Source organism: Ananas comosus, linkage group 23, assembly GCF_001540865.1.
Source record: "Ananas comosus cultivar F153 linkage group 23, ASM154086v1, whole genome shotgun sequence".
Lineage (NCBI taxonomy): Eukaryota > Viridiplantae > Streptophyta > Magnoliopsida > Poales > Bromeliaceae > Ananas > Ananas comosus.
The window spans coordinates 6,075,856-6,096,718 of NC_033643.1; the positions used below are offsets into that span (position 1 = coordinate 6,075,856).

The following is a 20,863-nucleotide window of genomic DNA, read 5'->3' on the forward strand; positions in this document are numbered from 1 at the left end:
GGAGTTACAGTGCCAGATTCACTCATCCACTTATTTATAGTCTAAGATTGATTCAAGTGCAAGGTTGCACATTCTTTAGTTTTTTATCCAATTCTGTGCCTCTTTGAATAAAATAACTCCAGCATTTTGTCAAACATTTAGTGGCTTGAGCCATCAATACCATATTAGGAATTGCTTTATGCATTTTTATTTGTGCCCAGTTTGCTACTTTGCTGCATGAAGAATTAGCAAAAGAAAGAACTGAAGAAGTGAAATACTGCTTTCATAAATCCTGCCCTCTACATAATTCATCAAGACTTTAAAAGAAAAACTTCTCAGTTTTACTAGGGCCAAATGAGTCATTTTTTTCCACAGTATATTTTTGGTAAGCCATCTGTAGTTTTGGGAAGCTAATCAGTTTTGCCTCAAAAATCTGTAGATAGAAATAGAACAATGAGGACAAAATATATTAAATTTACAAAAATAAAGGGCATATGAGAGAAGAAATGAACAGTGAAGGTAAAGTCCTAAGCAGACTCATGACTCATGACTGATTGTTGCAAGGATTACACAATGCTATTTGATTTCAGATCTCTTTCTAAATGGAGGGGTAAATAGATGTCAGTGAAGGATGTAATGTTAGAATAATAAGAAATAGTCTCTCTTAGAGTAGACTGTATGTGTTTTCTTATAAATGTAGCTGCTATGGGTATACAATGTGAATGTTTAAGTGGTGATCAGAAGGATTGTGCAACTCTTTCGGTGACAACTAGCGGTGTCAACGAGCCGAACACGAGCGAGATGGGGCCGGCTCATGTTCGGCTTGTTTAATAAACGAGTCGAACACGAGCTGGCTTGTTAAAGTATCGAGCCGAAAAATTCAGCTCGTGTTCGGCTCGTTTATTAACGAGCCGAATACGAGCTAGCTCACGAGCTGGCCAACGAACAATAAGTTAAAAGAATTAGATTAGATATATATAAAAAATAAATTTATAAAATCTTATCCATTAGATTTTGATCTAATGGTTGAAACTTTACATATAAATGAGCCATTTTATAATTGAGCTTGCCTTTATATTTTTATTTTGCTAAAAATTAAATAGTAAAAATATATGTTATGTATATAATTATTTATTTATATATAAATATATACAAAATTAAATTAAATAAATTGTATAAATATAAAATATGTGTATTCGAGTTGTTATCGAGCCGAAGACAAGCGAGTTGACCCCAGCTCGTGTTCGGCTCGTTTATTAAACGAGCTGAAAAATTCAGCTCGTGTTAGGCTCGTTTGCTAAACGAGTGATTCGATCTCGAGCTCATTTCGAGTCGAACATGAGTTGGCTTGCGAATGGCGAGCTGGATTGCCAACCCTAGTGACAACTGCATGCCGGTGTGTCGTACTTTTAGAAAGGATTGTGTGCATGCATACCATGCCGATGAAAGTTGGTTGTTGGCATGATATATACTAGGATCTAGATGGTCTATGCCAGACCATGCTAGTCTATGCCTGTGGCGCATGGCATTAAAATGGCATATGACGTTTCGCTTGCTGTTTAAGTAACCCTGTGGTATTACTGAGACCTAAAACATTTTGCCATGCCAATATTATATTGAGGTAAATGAATGTGTATTTGAAGTAAAAGAACTGGTCGTGTGACATAGTAGACAAGTAGACAGGTTCTCTTATTTTTGTTCTTATTTTTGCATGCAAGAATTTGCCAGTGGCTTGTAGACTTGTCTTGTTGATGTTTCTTTGACAAATTACTTGATTCTATTCTTTGATCTCCCACTTAAGCTCAATTTTTATACGAGTATCCACTCATGCTGTTGAAACTGTTGCTTATCTGTTACCTATCATTTTTTTTCTTTCATCTTTTTGGTCAATGATTTTGAGTTTACTTACAAAATAGATTGTTATTTTATTCATGAGCTGATACAGTCTGGTTTTGTATTTCTATGTAGGAATGTGTATGGCTATTCAAGCTTTCATACCATCCGAATCAGGGTGTTCCCTAAATCTTTTGTCTGGGTATGCTAAGGTTTTGTATATTGAAGTTTCTAGCTTCTCGAATTATTTTATTTTCAGCCAATAAATCCCTTTGACATCTGTCAAAATGACTTTCTTTCAGTTACTAAATTTGTTGATTACATGCTAGTAGATACTGGCCTAATTTATAGTTATGTCCAAGTACAAATAAGTCAGCTAACTTTTTTGTTAACATGACACCGACAAAGCAAAGCACTTAATTCCCCATCCTTGTGCTCTCTCTCCCCCCCTCCCCCACCCCCTCCCCCCTACTCTCTCTTTAAGCCTTTGTATCTCTACAAACTAGCTCTCCTTCAACCTTTTCCATTAAAGCCAGAGATGACGATGTATTTTTCCTGCTTTGGTTGCAACTGTGATAATAAGTGAGTATTTAATTTTCATTGATATCTTTTTGTTTTCTTCTGTTATTTTACAACCTATCATTCCTTGTCTCTAGGGTCATTGCTCGTTTTCTTTATCTCTTATTATTGATTTGACTTGGACTCTAGGTTTGCAGAATTTCAAGTTGGTTGTAGCTATAGTTAGTAGTATCTAGAATACTTATTGAAATATAGAAATGTTATTTTGAAGGCATGTAGAAGATGCCAAACTATGTGCCGTAGCTCTACTGAATGTTGCTCCACAACATGTGTCATAAATTATAATGTGATGTGTCGGACGTATAATATATAAAAAGATGAGAAAAATTTGTAGTGGCTAAGAGAAGTGAAATATAAAAGGTTTGTACTGCTCCTGTGTTTGTTCTTTATTATAAAACTGTGTTAGCATAGAATTTTTCTCTATCTGAGTTACTAAATGCCTAATAATCTCAACTTTCATTAAGTTCACTAATTCTGCAGAAGGGATCAGAGTATATTTACCAAATCTAATGAAACTACATTGTATGCTTTCTATATAGAGGTTATAACTAGGGTGTAAATACTTTGCAGTTGTGTGAAGTCTAATGTTAGGATTGTAATCAAAGTTATTGCAATGTTAACTGACTTGTATAATTGAGTAATGTTCTCTGTGTTAAGTGGTGGTTTATAGTTTATCAAATCCTTCCCACAGGCTACAGCAGATTCCAATTCTCTTTGCTTATCAAATCCTTCCTGCTGCAGATACCAGCTCCCATGGTTATATTAGACTTGCGAACCATTAACCTGAAGAACTGATCATGGTTCTGTTTGAAGAGTTTTTCTTCTATTGTTGGTGCACCTTTGGTTTGGAAAAGTTTTACACCCCACCCCCCGCCAACAAAAAAAAAAAAAGAGTTCTATTGTGCTTTGTATTTTAAGAAACCGGCCCATTCCAAGAATCCCTGTATATAGATGTATATTGTACACGAGAACATAGTGGAAGTATCTTCTCAGTATATTTTTAATGTTTAATGTTTAGACTGTCTTTCTAGCTGACTTGTTTGAATATTGGGTGTGAAAGCCCATATAAAAATTATGGGAATACATGAAATTTGGTCACATATCTTCAGAACTTGATAAACCAAAACGAATTTAGTTTGTTTTTTACAAATGGTTTAGCAACTGTTTCATTTTAAGAAACCGTTGAATTTGTTTAGTATCTATCCAATTCCTCTAAACTGACTCAAAAAATCCGTGTGTACACCTACTGCAATCTGTAGATATCTCCTGTCAATTAGCCAGCTAACTAGTTATAATAATGATAATTAACAAGATATCAAGTAAGTTACTAATTTTGCGTGTACAGATAGTATTCTTTCCTCTTTGATTATTTGATTCTCTGTTTATTTTGTAACGAGCAATTATTTATAATATAAAGTCTTTTCTTTGTGATAGTTATGAAGATGGAAGCATGCTTTGGTGGGATATACGAAAACCTAGTTTACCTCTATCTACTGTCAGATATCATTCTGAAACAGGTTTGCCATCATGATATGTAGCTGTTATAAAGTTGATAAATTTGTAACTAGGGAGATATCTCAGAAATTCATCTGATCTCTATCTATTTGTCGAAAATACTTGATGCACAATCCTAATGAGATTCCTGGTTGCAGTTTTATCTCTTGCAGTTGATGGGACATGCAGTGGTGGCATCTCCGGATCTGCTGATAACAAAATAGTGATGTTTTCTTTAGACCATAGAATGGTATATCATGATGCCTGTTACTAGAGTAAAGTATCTCTACAACCAGATACTCTTTTAATTTATTGCTGTTTACTTGTTTCGATTTATTCAACCTTGTTACAATTTTTTATTTATTTATTTATTTTTTTTATTTAGCCTCTTTTTCTAGTGAGAATATGGAACTGCAAGGATATGTGCCAGGGAGATATGTATAATCTGAATGTACATATTACTACTATTAAGACTAATGCTATAAAGACTAAAGCCCCATATGGCTGAAGCACAAGAAAATTCAGAACAAGAACATTCTACTTAGGTAGTAATTGTTGTGCCCATGGCTCAAACTCGGTTCAAATTATTGGAGAAGATGTTTCTAGTAGCCCGGCCAGTTCGTGTCTACAGTTATTATTTATGTAGTATGTAGAATACAATTTATAAACTAAATTATATAGAGAATATATCATAAAGCAGGGTGGAGAATTTTCATCACTCGGGAATACTTGATAAAGAATTAGTTTCGATTGTGTGCGTGTGCTAATAATACATACCACCTAAGGATGGCAAATTTACCCAGGGCCCCCTAGGGATGTCAATAGTTATGGATACCTAGAATTTTGCCCAAACTCGAACTTGAAGGAGGCGGGTTTACCCGATGCTAAGTGGATATGGTTTCGGATATGGGTATAAAAAATGAAAACCTAATTGATTTGGATTTGGGTTTGGATTTTGTTTGTACCCAACCTGAACCCGAACCTGAATCCGAATTGTACATTATATAATATATATAAATGTTTGATGTTATATTTGAATATGTATTTTGAAAATTTAGATTTTAATATAATATGATTTGAAACATGGAAAGAGAAATAATTGTATTTGTTGGGTTTGGGTTCGGGGGTTGGTTTTAGGTTTTGGTCGTGTTCGGTTTTGAATATGGATTTTTAAAATCTGCTGGGTTCGGGTTTGGGTTTGGATTCGGATTCGGGATTTGGGTTTGGGTGTCAGGTTCGGGTTCGGGTTTGGATTTTTGAAAATCCGCCCCAAAGTTGACCCATTGACATCCCTAATGACCCCACTAACTACCTTCAACATTGTGGGCATGGGAGCTATTTTGGCCCTACTGGAGCGGGGATAGGGAAAGTTTTATCCTTGATCATGGAGGCAATGTGGGGATGGCGACACTACTCGCCCCATAAAATCCCCAATCTCCACCCTAGAAGACCCCCTATATACCACACGTATCTAAGGTATATGCTATGCACATGCATATAAATATGGGTTAATATTGATGGCCTTAATGATTAGTAACATAATCACATGTAATTTTTGTTAGTATTTTGTAGTCAATTAGTTTTACACTGTGATTTTATTACTTTTTAGTTGAAATCATATATCTAATAACTTTATTATCTCACAAAACCTAATTAGTTCATAATTTTTTTTAGGAATTAACTTTAATAATTCATAAAAATTAAATGATTCAAATTCAAATCAGTGTTTGAAAAGGCACGAGGCGCGGAGAGGCACAAGACTCTCTTGGAGCCTAGGCGCGAGGCGCTGCAAGGCGCGCGTCTCAAGGAGGCGAGGTGCACATTAACTAATCCTAGTTTAATTTGATGTTCTACATTAAAAAACCCCAAATAACCATCAAAAAATAAAGAAAACACATGCATATAGTTTAATTTGATGTTCTTGCTGATGCTGCTGCTGTTTACGCTGTTGCCGCTGCTTGTTTTCCTACTGCCGCTGCTGCTAGTTGCTTGTTCTGGCCACGCTGGTTTGCTGCCACTACTAGCACAGCTGTTGTTGGATGCTCGACAGGGAGAGGATGTGGGAAAACAAGAAACGGAGAGGAAGGGGCGAGCGGCTGGTTTTTTTAGGAGTTTTTTGGGTTTCTTTCAAGATTTTCGAAGTATCTTATCAGGGTTAAAGTATAGATACAAATTTAATACCCGACAACCTGAAAATTTAAATTTTTTTGAATTTCTTTTAAGATTTTTAAGTATCTTATCAAGTTAAAGTATAAGATGCAAATTCAAAATCCGACAACTTGGAAACTTGAATAAAAAACTCCTGTAAACTTAAATATTGCGAGGCGCACGCCTGCGCCTGAGGCGTGGGCCTCAGGCCCGAGGTGCATGCGCACGCCTGCGCCTGAGGCGTGGGCCTTAAGCCCGAGGTGCATGCCTCAGCAATAGCGCTGTGCCTCGCTATTGCTGAGGCGCTAAGGCCTGCACCTCGGGCCTAAGTGCCTCAGGCGTGCCTTTTCAAACAATGATTCAAATTAAGGCTAATTAATTAAATTTGTAGCTAAAAGTATCTTGTTAACTACTTTCTTTTGATTTTTTATATTTTTGCAGGGATCCCCACGAGGATAGGGAACCTCTGCAGGAAATCCCAACGAGATAGGGTAGGGGAGTCCCATAGAGGGGTACGGGGCAGGAATGGGGTTCCGAAAGGTTAATGGGGACGGAAATGGGGAAGTGATCCCTGTCTCTTCGCTGTCTCATTGCTATATCTAGATTCTAAAACCATGAATCTAGGTCGCCTTGACATGGCCGCATGAAATTTGTTATTTTGTGATACTTTCAAATGAAGCATGTGCGCCCGTACTTCCCAATGTGTTAAAAATAAAAATGTTTAAACACCATCCTCTAACAGCTTAAACTTTTAGAGTTCAACGGTTGTTTCACATGGTATCAAAGTAGGAGGTCCTGAGTTCGAGTCAAGCCAGGCTCCTAGCATATTAATTTCCTCTCATTTAATTCAAGCCCACGTCATAGGCCGACTAAAAAGTCTCGAGTCCAGACGTGAGGAGGAGTGTTAAAAATAAAAATGTTTAAACACCATCCTCTAACAGCTTAAGCTTTTAGAGTTCAACGGTTGTTTCACACAATGGAACAGTTGGATCTACATGTAGGGAAGCTGACTAGGTGCTTTATAAAATGGTCAATAGTATTCTTATATTTGGTTGACCATCACAAAAGTGCTTCATTATATTATCGGTTCTCATAAAAAGTTACAAAGCTATCAGTCTCCTGTATTTTTGAACTTAGTCATTTTTACTTTTTTAGTCATTTTTGCTCATCTATTTTTCCTATGAGTTGTCACGGGCTTAAATGTGGATAATGAAAAATAATGTGTTGTCCTATAATTGGTTTCCTTGAGTTGGATGCTTTGTTCCATAATATTATGTATGCTTTGTTCGATAATATTATGTAGTTTCAATCCAATGTTGGCAAGATTTTTGCTTCTGAAATTTGTTGCTTTCTCATGTGTAATCTGTTCCTTTTATCTCATTCTAATAATTTTTCTACTTCTGTAAATTTCTAAGATATTTGCTACTAGTAGAAGGATGGGAGATCCTGGAATACTGGAAATACATGTTGTTGGATTCTTTCTTGAATTGCCTTTTTTGACTGCTCTTGTGAATTTTTAACCTTCGTTTCTTTTAAATCTTATTGTGCTGTACCTAGAGCTTCTTTGAAAGAACTTTTTTGCTTTTCTTTTCTCTGCTGACAGGGAACTTGTACCATGAGAAAAGAAATAAGTCTAGAGAGGTCCGGCATAGCAGGCACAGCAATTCGAGGAGACAACAAGATTGCAGCAACTGCTGGCTGGGATCATAGGTTGGTTTTCCCATCAAAATGTCTTCTCTTTCCACTGCCATTGATAATCTAAATAGTTTGTCAAGTGAAAGCTCCCAACAAATTTGTCACTTTCCTCTTAATGAATATACCAGAATTTCTCACAGATGTTGATTGATTTACTATAATGTACTTCGAATCACCGTCGAAGATGATGTTCTATGACAGCAGCCTATTATAGGGGGTGTTTGGCCTAGCTTTTAGAGAGTGATTTTAGGGCCAAAAGTGATTTTTTTCCTCCAATAGAGCGTTTGAATCACCTCTTTTGTGCATTTTGATTATGATTTTAGAATCAGATTTCTGATTTTACAAGCCACAAAATTAGGAGCTAAACCTGCTTCCTAAAATTTGACTCCGATTTTGGATTGAAATTTCAAATTTAAATTTTGATTTTGTATTTGAATTTTAAATTCAAATTCAGATTTTAATTAAAAAATGACCAATTTCAATTTTTAAATATTAAATTGCAGATTTTAAAATTTAAAATTCAAAATTTTAAATTTCAAATATGAACTTTTGCATTTCAAATATAAAATTTAAGTTAAAATTTGAAAATTGAAATTTGAAATTTGAAATTTGAATATTTAAGTTCTAAATTTCAATATTTTAAATTTTCTTTATAATATTTTAAATTTTAATTTTAAAATTTGAAGTTTCAAAAAGTTGAATTTTAAATTTTTAAATTCAAATTTAGATTTGAAATTTTAAAATTTCAAAATTTAAATTCTAAATTTTAAATTTCAATAATTTAATTTTTAAATTTAAAAATTAAATTTATATTTTAAATTAAAATTAGATTTTAAATTTCAAAATTTTAAATATCAAATATTTAATTTTCAAAATTTTAATTTTAAATTTAAATTTTACAAGTTCACTTTAGAAAATTTGCTAAATAACTTTTCGAAATCATTCAGAAAAATTACTTTCCTATCAGACACGGTCAAACTTATACAGCTTTTAAGTAAAATCAATACTCAGAAACTAAAATCGCTTTAGGGAAAATCATGTTTCCAAAAGCTAGGCCAAATAGGCCCATAGACTATCAATAAATCTTCTAGTATTAGTATTGCTATGTGTCACGAATGCTGGGAAAAACCCTGTGTCTATGCTGAACCCGTGTCTGATGCGGACGCTCGTGTCCACCATGGACGCCCTATCAAGGTGTGTCCTTGGCGTGTCCAGTAAAACAAAAAAAAGAAAAAAAGAAAAGGAAAATAAAAGGACGCTCTAATGCGCGTTTGCTAGGAAAAAAAAAAAAAGAACTTGATGCGGTGGGCCTACATTGAGGCCCATTTAAGAAAAGGGGAAAAAACTTATATGAAAATCAAAAAGAAAATCGCCTATCTTCTCTTCTTAGTTCTTTCTCTTCCCCGACTGAGCCTCTCTTTCTCTCTCTCTCCCCCCCCTCTTGTTTTCAAACTTCTCTCTCTCTCTCCCTCTCTCTCTCTCTCTCTCTCTCTCTCTCTCTTCTTAGGGTTATAACTTTTTTTGAATGAGGGTTATTATTTCTTTTTTTACAGTAGGTTTTTTTTTTTTTGAGTACGTGTTTTTTTTTGGAGTTAAGATGATTTTTTTTAGATTTTTTTATTTTAATCTAATATGAAACCTTAATTTTTTAAATTGCTTTCTTCAAATTAATTTTATCCCTACTATATTTTATTAAAAATATTATATTTTGTTAGCCGTGTCCTTGTCGTGTCCATGTCCTAATTTTTTTTGGTGCTATCGAGATGCCATGTCCGAGTCGTGTTGTGGCCTGTATCCTATGTAGATGTCCATGACGCATAGTAGTGTTGTCAAGGGAAATCAAGGAAGTGCAGTTATTTTACATTTGAATGAGCTACTGGTACTATGGTATTCTGCTGGATGACAACTGTTGAGATTTACTGTAATATCTAGCTAGCTATGGGGCCCAAATGGATATATAATTTATTGCATGGCTATATATGTACAAAAGACTTTTCTGTTATTATTTTCCAAGTCGTTCATGTTATGCATGTTAGGTAGAGAAGTAAGAAAAGAAAAAGGGAAACTAAGCACTTGACTGAGAAAAAAGAGATGGAACCAAATCCTGATTCCTGAGTGAATGCAACATACGATGTTAAGCTCTTGACTGAGAAAAAAAGATAGAACCAACTCCTGAATGGATGTGACATATGATGTTTCTTTTGACACTTTGTCCGTTATTTAAGATTTAAGAATTTGTTCTGTTGTGTGCATTAGTTCATATTTTGAGATTTATCAGCGGTCTTGGATTTTCCAGCAGTTGGAGTACAGAGTTGACTGGTTTAATATCATGCCTTTGTCACATTTCGCTTGGCCATTAAGCGCACTTTATCTGATTTAGTACGAGAATGTCGTTCTCTGGTCTTCGAAATGAACAGATTAATGGTAGAGCAATTAAGTGTGCTGTAGTAAATATTTAACTTTTGTGCAATCTGCATATACAGGGTTAAGATAGCTCAAGGATCTGAGTCTCATGCTCCCATGCCACGTAGACTTGTCTACCTTAAACCTTGGGCCCTGCCAACCCTGCAAGCCTCACATCCTACATGCTTGTGGCCACTAGATATGCCAGCATTGTGCTCCAGCTCACATCGATCTAGCAATCTTGCCAAACTCACACCCCTTGCAGCCTTGGCCCTACCTGCTATTATAGTCCTAAATACTAATGATAGTTTACTAATGATAGTTACTAGTCCCTTACTAGAACTCTTGCCACATGCTTCTGTCAGCTCCCCCTTCTTTCTTTTGTTGATGGTAGATTTTAAATGCTACTACAATGGCTTGCTGTTATTGTTCGTGTACGATCTACCACACTGCTGACTGCCTGTCCATTAAAAGCGTATCACCACATCAGCTGATTTCATTGTCATTTTGATTTTACATATATTAGAGATGCTTCAATCAGGAATAATTCAAGCTATATATATGTAAATATAGAGCAGGACTAGGATACTTCTAAGGGCGTGTTGGTTCGCACTATCTTTTCAAGATACCCAGTAATCCAATCGGACGGAATAGAAAAATAAATGCACTAGGTAATCTGCTCGGTAATCTTAGATTCACTTGGGAATGAGATTAATTCCAAAGTGCTAATCTTATTCCCTTGATAGAGGGTTGGTATCTAACATTAATTACTTAGGGCAATGTTTAATTTTCTGACCTTATTACTTTCTCCCTGCCCCATTTGAGAACCATCCCCGATCTCCTCTCTCAACCTAGGCCACAGCATGATCACCTCTATTAATCGCAGGAGCATCGTTCGTCATTTCTGAGGCTCCTTCCTCTTGAGCGAGGTTCGTGAGGTAATTTCTTCTCCCTTTTTCTCCTCCCATCTCAAATTCAAACCCTATTTTTTTGATTTTTGATGGATTTATTGTTACATCATGGGCAAAATCTTTTTAGGTTGTTTTAATGTTGTAAAATGTTGTTTAAATACATTTAGTGCTCTATTTGCTTTTATTTTGAATGGATTTATTGTCTAAAGGAGTTTTTTGTTCTATTAGCTTTGATTTTGGATTGATTTATTGTTTAATTAGTTTCGATTTTGGATGGATTTGGTTTTCAAATAAATTTTATTGTGCTTTTAGCTTTCAAGTTGAAGGGATTTCTTGCTCAAATGGGAGTTCTATTAGCTTTCATGGTGAATGGAGTTGCTATACAAGTGGGTTTTATTATTCTTTTAATAACTTTCATCTGAATAAAATTTATTGTTTAAATAGGTTTTGTTGTTCTATTAATTTTCATGGTGAATGGGGGTTACTATACAAGTGGGTTTATTATTCTCTTTTCATCTGAAATGAAATTGGTTGCATAAATGGGTTTTGTTGTTCAATTAGTGTTCATTGTTTCTTTGGAAAATGTTGTTTTTGGGGCTGTGATGAGAATTTTGTATATGACTGGTCTTTCTTTTTTACGTGTTCTCTACCCAATCATGTTTAATTTTTGTGACTTGTCAACGGTGCATTTTCTCTTCTTTATCATGCAGTAATATACTATATTTGCGTCTTTTTTTAATTAAAGATTCTTTAGCAAATTCCTTGTATAAAGCATTGCCACCAATTTCTTCAGAAAATAAAAAGGAAATGAATTTTGGCTTCCAGTAGTTGAACACTAGGTTTATGCTGTGAGTTGTTTGCTGTAGTGCCATACTAACTTGGGTAAATAGGAATCAATTCACTTAATGTTGCTATCAATTAGAAAAGAACATACTTCCATGGTGTTCCTTTCTACTCAAAAGAACATTGACAACTACTAGAAACATCAAAGAAGAAAAGGAAGATAAAAAAAGGCAGCAACATTGTAATTTTGTAATGAGAATTTATGGTTTTGGGCCACTATGTACCAAGTAGTTCAGATTTGGATCAATTTGGGTTTTGGAATACTCTAATCTAAAAAATCTTTGTGATTTTGTTTTATTCATATTTGATTTTTGGGAAAACTTCAAATACCACCCTTATGGTTTCACACTTTCTCGCTTTAGTATCCTGTGGTTTAAAGTGTATCAATTTATTGCCCTGTGGTTTCGTTTTTATCTTTTTATTAGCGATTCCACTAATTTTTTTCGTTAAATCAGTAACAAAGTTAAAACTAAAGGGTACTAAAATGAATATTCGATAAACCTATGTGGGGTATCTGAACTTTTTTGGTATATATAATTTAACAAAATATTAACGGAGAAGCTGACGAAAAGATAAAAATAAAACCACAGGACACTAACTTGATATACTTTAAACTACAGGGTACTAAAGTGAGAAAGTGCGAAACCATAGGAGTGGTATTTGAAGTTTACCCTTGATTTTTTTAGTAACATAGCTTTATTATAAATTTGCCCCTGTTGAACTAAACTTCAAACTATAGTTCTATTTTAGATAAGCTGTACTTTAGATAGCTCGATCCAGTGGCTCATGGTCAATAGTATGCCTATTTTCTTGAATTCTATATCTTAAAATCATTATTATAAGTATTATTTAACTACTTTTTACTTTAGACTTTAGTTTGACTAAATTTTTTTTTTATATTTTCTTTATTTTAGTTGTTTTGAAGATGGATCTAACTTCAAATGAATTCCTTCCTGCCCGTGGATGTGAGCATTATAATGATATACTAGTGAATTACCCGCGCGATGCTGCAGATATAAAATTATTTTTATAATAAATTATATATTTTTTAATATTTTTATATAGTTTTATAAGTCTAATTATTAATTAAATAAAAAATTATATAAAAATAATTATGCGCAAAGTAAATTTATACAATAATTTATTTTATAAAATTTATATGAAAAGAATTTGAGATAAATCTATCAAAATAATTTAAGAAAACCAATAAATAAAAAAAATTGTAAAAAAAATTATTTAATAAAATTAATTATAAAAATAAACATATGCACTATATTTCTAAAATTTTAGTTCTGAAATTTAAATTCTATATACAGCGATATTTTATGTAATTTAAATTGCATTTATTAGGTTAGATTTTATTACGCGATTTATTACGCGTATTATTAGAATTTAGAGATTTAAAATTTTAAATTTTGAAAAGTTTAAAATTTGGAAATAAATATTATAATTTAAAATATAAAATATTAAATTTAAAATTTAAAACTTTAAAATTTAAAAATATCAAAATTTTAAATTTTGTATTATATATATATGTGTATGTGTGTGTGTGTGTGTGTCTGTGTGTATAGAAGGAGAGAGAAGAGGAGGGTTGGGGGGACACGTGTCACTCTAAGCTCTCCCCAAACCCTCCTTTAATGTAGATAAATAAATAGAAATAGATATGGAGATGATTAGATCATTGCTGCTTTTAAATTTAGTGGTGGTACTCTTTTATTTTAGACAACACATGAGATACCATTGGAGAGGAAGACACGCATTACAAAGGCACTTCATAAGGCATATAAATATTAGGAGAATAATCTATGACAATAATCTGGCATGTTATGAGAACACTCGTATGGATCGAAGGGCATTTCATGCACTTTGTGACCTACTATCGACCATTGGGAGATTGAGCGGGACCCGAAATATGTCAATAGAGGAAATGGTTACTTTATTTCTACATATTGTTGCAAATGACGTAAAGAATAGGGTAATTAAAAGAAAATTTGGCAGATCGGGGGAGACAAGAAGTATACATTTTCGTAATGTCTTAATTGCTATCTTGCGATGCCATGGATTTTACTAAGAAAGCCTGAATGGATTTTTTCGGAATTCCGGCGGAGTTTAGAAAGGAATATATTGAGTATATTCTAAGTGCACGTAGATAAAGCTGTTTTTTTATTTTGCCATGACTAGGGGATATCAAACTTTGGTATTGTATTTATGCTTTTAATGTCTATAAAGTGCAGAACTTATTTGTTATTTACTTTCTATGGTAGATGTTGCTTTCTTGTTTGGACTTGCTATGGATATTTGATGATGCTTAAAATTTTTTATTTTTGAACAATTGTTGATGATGATGCTATTACTGTTCAAATATTAGAATTTTTGAGCTGTTTGAATATTGTGATGCAAGTTTTGTTAAATTTGTTTGAATATTGTGATGCGAGTTTTGTTAATTTGCAATAAATATGTTAAATTAATTTGAACTTTGTTAGTTTGACATATTTCGGGTCCCGCTCAATCTCCCAGTGGTCGATAGTAGGTCACAAAGTGTATGAAATGCCCTTCGATCCATGTGAGTGTACTCATAACATGCCAGATCATTGTCATAGATTATTCTCCTAATATTTATAGCCTTATGAAGTGCTTTTGTAATGCGTGTCTTCCTCCCCAACGGTACCTCATGTGTTGTCTAAAATAAGCAGCAATGATCTAATCATTTCCATTATATCATTATAATGCTCACAACCACGGGCAGGGATTCATTTGAAGTTAGATCCATCTTCAACATAGCTACAATAAAGCAAATATAAACAAAATTTCAGTCAAACTAAAGTAACAGTAGATAAATAAGACTTGTAATAATGATTTTAAGATGTAGAATTCAAGAAAAATTGGCATACTATTGACCATGAGCCACTAGATTGAGCTATCTAAAGCACAGCTTATCTATAATAGACCTATAGTTTGGAGCTGATTATATGAATGAAACAAAACCACAAAGCTCTTTTTAGATTAGAGTATTCCAAAACCCAAATTGATCCAAATTTGAACTACTTGGTACATAAAGTGGCCCAAAACTAGAAATTCTCATTACTAAATCACAATGTTGCTGCTTTTTTTTTTTAAATCCTTCTTTTCTTCTTTGATGTTTCTAGTAATTGTCAATGTTCTTTTGAGTAGAAAGGAACACCATGGAAGTATATTCTGATTGATAGCAACAATAAGTGAATTAATTCTTATTTAGTATGTCACTAGGGCAAACAACTGACAGCATAAACCTAGTGTTCAAATAGTGGAAGCCAAAATTCATTTCCTTTTTATTTTCTGAAGAAATTGGTGGCCATGCTTTATACAGGGAGTTTGCTAAAGAATCTTTGATTAAAAAAAATAAAAAAATATAGTAGATTATTGCATGATAAAGAAGAGAAAATACACCATTGACAAGTCACGAAAATTAAACATGATTGGGTAGACAACATGTAAATAAGAAAGACCAATCATATACAAAATTCTCATCAGTCCCAGAAACAACATTTTTCCGAAAAACAATAAAAAACGAACTAAACAACAAACCCATTTACACAACCAATTTCATTTCAGATGTAAAGCGAGTAATTAAACCCACTTGTATAGTAACCCCATTAACCATGAAAACTAATAGAACAACAAAACCTATTTAAACAATAAATTTTATTTCAGATGAAGGTTATTAAGAGAATAATAAAACCCACTTGTATAGCAACTTTATTTACTATGAAAGCTAATAGAACAACTCCCATTTGGGCAAGAAACCCCTTCAACTTGAAAGCTAAAAGCACAGTAAAATTTATTCGAAACTAATTAATCAATAAACCAATCCAAAATCAAAGCTAGTAGAACAAAAAACTCATTTAAACAATAAATCCATTCAAAACTAAGGCAAATAGAGCACTAAACGTATTTAAACAACATTTTACACCGTTAAAACATCCTTGAAATATTGTGCCCATGGTATAACAATAAATCCATCAAAAATCAAAAGAATTGGGTTTGGATCTCGCTCGAGAGCAAGGAACCTCAGAAATGGCGATGATGCTCCTGCGATTAATGGAGGTGATCATGGCGGGGCCTAGGTCGAGAGAGGAGATCGGAGAGTAGGGGTGTAAAACGGGCCGGGCGGCACTTGGGCCGCCCGGCCCAGCATGGCGCCATGCTGGGCCGCGACTCTGTGGCCCTATTGCCCGGCAGCCGGGCCAGCACGGCCCGGATCCTAAAGCCCAAGGGCCTCTGACTCCAACAGCTCCACTTTTCCCTCAAACCCGCTCTGCTTCAACCCCTCGCTCCCTCCCTCTCTCCCTCAACGCGTCCTTCTCCTCCACCGCCACCATCACCCTCTCGCACTTGAGCGCCCTCAACCTCTCCTCCTTCCCCTCCGCCATGGGATTCAACCTCGGATCCTTTGCCACCTCCGCCTCCTCCGCCCCGATCTCCTCTCCGCCTCCCAAAATCCCTTCATCTTCCCCCTCCTCTCGGCCCTCTCCGCCTCGATCTCCTCCTCACCCCAGAACCGGGTGGATCAGGATCAAGCCTTCGATCCTGACCCCTAAACCCTCGGCGGCAACCCTCATGGCGACGTTGTGGATGATGTTCGCCCCGGCGTTGTCCCCGCCGAGGAAGACTCGTGCGAGGTCACCGACCTCAGCGAGCCACGGGTCGGCATGCGCCGTGTCCCAGTGCAGCGCGGCCCACGCGTCGTCGTAGGCTGCGGGGAGCGGGTGCTCCGGGGCGCGGCGGTACTCGACAGAGACGACGAGGATCCGCGCCCTAGAGGCAGCCCAAAGCACGACCCGGCCCGGCACGGCCCGTGCCTTCCGGGCCGAAGGGTCGTGCCGGGCCGGAAGTTAGGCAGCTCGGGCCTGGCCCGACACGGCCCGAAATTGAAACCGGGCTGGGACGGGCCGACCACTGGCCCGTTTCAGCTCGAAAAATGTGGGTCGTGCCCACATTACACCCCTATCGGGGAGGTTAAATGGGGCAGGGAGAAAATAATAAGTAAGGTCACAAAATTAAACATTACCCCAAATAATTAATGTTAGATACCTACCTTCTATCAAGGGAATAAGTAATTTGATCTAAGGTTACCGAGCAGATTACCTAGTGCATTTAGTCAAATACCGTCATATTTTTCTATTCCGATTGGATTACTGGGTATCTTAAAAAGATAGTGCGAACCAAACGCGTTCTTAGAGTTGTGACTTTGGCATCTTGAATTATCTCTAATATTATATATTGTTAATTATTAGTCATAATTAGCATTTATATAGTTTCATGAGTTGGATATGACTATTTCGACTTGGGCTAGGTGAGATATAATTTGGATAAAGTTTATCTGAATTACAAACCTTAAAACATCCTAAAAACCTACATTACTTTAAAAAAATGTCAAATGGAATTGGAAGCCTGGAAGGAATCTCTTACTGCATAACTTTCTGAACTAGAAGCTCAGGTTTTTATCGTCTACCATATTTTACTGAAGTTTGAGTTTTAGCTGTTGCCGCTGTCGCCCAGTTGCATTATTGTTTTTGTGATTTGGCAATCTTGCTGTCAATGCCTAATTATTACTGCTAACTGTGCAGAGTGCGGATATACGACTATCGCAAGGGAAATCCTCTGGCTATTCTGAAGTATCACAGCGCTTCGGTATGGCACTGTATTTGCTATTCTACATTACTTTTTTTCTACTCTGTAATTTTGCCTTTTGCTGGTTAAAAGAAATGTCTACACAAATCTAGTAGCTACCCCAGTTTTCCAGGAATTACTTTTCAAGCACATCCTGGTCTTGGAATATTTACATACATACCCATGCAAATATACACAGTTGCATAAATATTCCTGTGAAGTTGATAATTGTGTGCGCCGAAAGCCTTGAACGCATATGCGCGAATCCCCTGCTAGGGATTTCTATGCCAACTTTTTTTTTTTTTTTTTTTTTTTTGCATAAAATCCCTGCCGCCGCCAACTTTGCAATGGTATTTATTTGTCCGATTTGTCCGATTTGTCCTAGTTGCAGGGTATGAATGCATAATAAAATCCTGCCTGTCTGCCCTCTTTGTTTTGGAATTTTAAATTTTGATCTGTACTCTTTTAACTTCTCGTCTATTTGGTGCAGTGCAACGCGGTGGCGTTCTCTGCAGACTCCAAACTGATGGCTTCCTGCTCGGAGGATACGACAGTGGCATTGTGGGAATTATACCCTCCGAAAGGCACAAGTTGAGATTGGGCACAAGTCCGTAATCTGAGAATGAACACTTATATATATCCCCGCTTGTCACATTTTGTGTAACACAACGTTTTGCTTTAAACACGGCGTGTGGCACGTGACCTGTAAATTAGTTCGTTATCTATTTATTCGGCAGGGGAACTTTTCCTTTTATTGGCACAGTTTGGGCTCCGTTTGGATATCCAATAAAAAAAAAAAAGAAGAAAAAAAGCATAGTTAAAAAAATTATGCTATATCCATAGAAAAACTATCGTGTGAGAGCTTTGGAAGATCAAAAGAGCATTTATTTCGCAGAATATGGTAGAACTACAGCCCGAAATATAAAGTAAAAAAAATAATGCTCTTCAACCTAACAAAAGAGTTCTCGCCGTTCTTGAGCTCTTCTCTCCCCTGCGCTTGTCGTATATTAATTATTAAGATAAGAATTTTAGGGTTGTGATTGGTTCGGGTATAAGTAAGAACCGTTTATTCCAGAGATAAGTATAAGTTTAGGTACAAATAGAAATTAGATTAATTTTGCGTTTGGATGAAAATTGAATTGTTCATAAGAATATGGGAAATAGTGTTTGGATGATTAGATTAGAACGAATTGAATAAGAGTTATAATTTTAAGGGAAAACTTCAAAAACCCCCCCTGTGGTTTCACACTTTTTCATTTTAGTACCCTGTGGTTTGAAGTGTATCAAGTTAGTACCCTGTGGTTTCTCACTTTATCACTTTAGTACCCTGTGGTTTAAAATGTATCAAGCTAGTACCCTGTGGTTTTGCACTTTATCACTTTAGTACCCTGTGGTTTCACACTTTATCACTTTAGTACCTTGTGATTTAAAAAACTATAGGGTACTAACTTGATACAAAATTAAAATCACAGGGTACTAAAGTGATAAAGTGCAAAACCACAGGGTACCTAACTATCGGATACACTTTAACCAAGGGTACTTAAGTGATAAAGTGAGAAAACCACGGGGTACTAACTTGATACATTTTAAACCACAGGGTATTAAAGTGAAAAAATTGAACCACAAGGGGGGTTTTGAAGTTTTCCTAATTTTAAATTAAAATTATTTTATCTATAATTAACATCAAAATATTACATAATAATAAATTAATTAAATAAAAATAAAATAAATAGTAATTAATAATAAATTATTAATAATTATACATTATAAATTAATTAATCAATAAAAATTAATTAGATAATATAGTATAAATAATAAATTAATAATAATTATAAATAATAAATATATAAATTAATAATAAAATAAATTATAAATTATAAATTAATAATAAATTATAAATAATTATAAATTATAAAGTAATTAATTAATAATAAAATTAATAATTATAAAAGAATAATACATTAATTCATAACAAATTAAATAATTAATAATAATAAATTATTAATAATTATAAATAATAATAAATTTGTGAGACCCCTGATGTTCAGCAGTGAAGGCTTGTCGACAGCTCTGGAGAGTGTCGAGATAAGTATGAGTCGCGTTCGCGTGAAATAGACGCAAAACGGACTCTGTGCGACGCGAGAGCAGCATTTACCAAGAAAATCTGCAAAAAGCTGATTTTCTGCTTCCTGTACCGGTACAGCCATCATGGTGTACCGGTACACCGCACAGGTTGCGCGCAAATTGCTCTCGGGTTGGCTTCTTGTACCGATACGCGAGCCCGTGTACCGGTTCGCCAGGGTAGGTAGGGGGACTTTTTGGTCTTTTTTCACCTCGTTCGTGTCACCCTTTCCCTCTCTCTCTATTTAGACTTACATAGAGCTGAGAGAATGAGTTTGTACTGTCCTTCTACTCCTCTCTCTCTAGCTTCGATCGTGAGCCAAGGAGGGAGCTCGGGTGGAGGTTTTGCCGTCGACGTTGCGCCGCGTAGCCGTTCGAGGGTACGTTCGTCGCCATTGTGTCGCAAGGAGGCCGGGCGAGCGTGGATCTTCGCCGTTATTGACGTCGCACTGGTGCTAGTCGTGGTCAAGGTGGGTGTTCCGTTGAATTGCTTCTTTTCCAAGCATCATCAAATTCGAGCTAAGTGCTGATTTGCAGATTTTCCAGCGTCGACCGTTGGCGTTTCGGCCCGTTCTCGACGTAGGAGCGTCGGATTTCGACAAGATTTGGTTCGTTGGATTCAGGACTTAGAGAGGAATCCACGAAGTCCTTATTTGCTGGATTTGGTGAAGGTTAGGTTGGTCGAAATTATAATCTCCTCTGCTGCTGCGTTTCGGACAGAATTAATGGATTTCAGTGCTTTACCTTGATGTAGCTTTGTTGCTGGATTTGTCGGCGTTTCGGTTGATCCGGCAGGTTATCCCGCAGCTGAGGGATTTCATCGCTGTTAGGGATTAGCTCTCGAGGTGGGTTAATCATCGGTTTACTCCTAAGTGCCTATATAGTCGACATGTATTCGTGGAGTTATTTTGTGTGTAGTAATTGCTCGGTTCATTGATTTATTATGTTTAATAATCTGAATTGGAGCCTTAGTTATTATCTTTGGATATATATACATGTTGGAATTGGATGAGACTTAGGAGAAAACTCGCGATTATGATCGTCATATGCTTAAACTACCTGATTTAGCCCTAGGGGCCGTTGTATAAATTTTTACTGTTGCAGTATCCTCTTAGTGGGTATTCCAGATAGTTTAGTTTTCAGTTACGCTCATGCTGGGATGCCGAGTGTATTTTTACAGTAGCGTTCAGACTGTTCCGGATTGTTGG

General features: G+C 35.6%; 1 protein-coding gene across 8 annotated transcripts in view; it reads left to right on the top strand.

Annotated features, from left to right (window-relative positions):
• The window catches only part of LOC109728023 (protein DECREASED SIZE EXCLUSION LIMIT 1), a 32,121-nt gene extending 13,825 nt beyond the window's left edge, over nt 1-18,296 (top strand). For 3 of the 8 annotated variants that reach the window (XM_020258287.1, XM_020258284.1, XM_020258285.1), the window contains 6 exons: nt 1,948-2,014; nt 3,826-3,908; nt 4,044-4,135; nt 7,637-7,743; nt 17,492-17,555; nt 18,025-18,296. In XM_020258287.1, coding sequence (XP_020113876.1) covers nt 1,948-2,014; nt 3,826-3,908; nt 4,044-4,135; nt 7,637-7,743; nt 17,492-17,555; nt 18,025-18,129 — 518 coding nt within the window. In that variant the 3' untranslated portion in view covers nt 18,130-18,296. Of the gene's footprint in view, nt 1-1,947; nt 2,015-3,825; nt 3,909-4,043; nt 4,136-6,474; nt 6,836-7,636; nt 7,744-10,986; nt 11,070-11,354; nt 11,429-14,368; nt 14,449-17,491; nt 17,556-18,024 lie in introns of those variants that run through there. The other 5 variants (XR_002220896.1, XR_002220897.1, XR_002220898.1 and 2 more) reach the window with 5 other exon arrangements.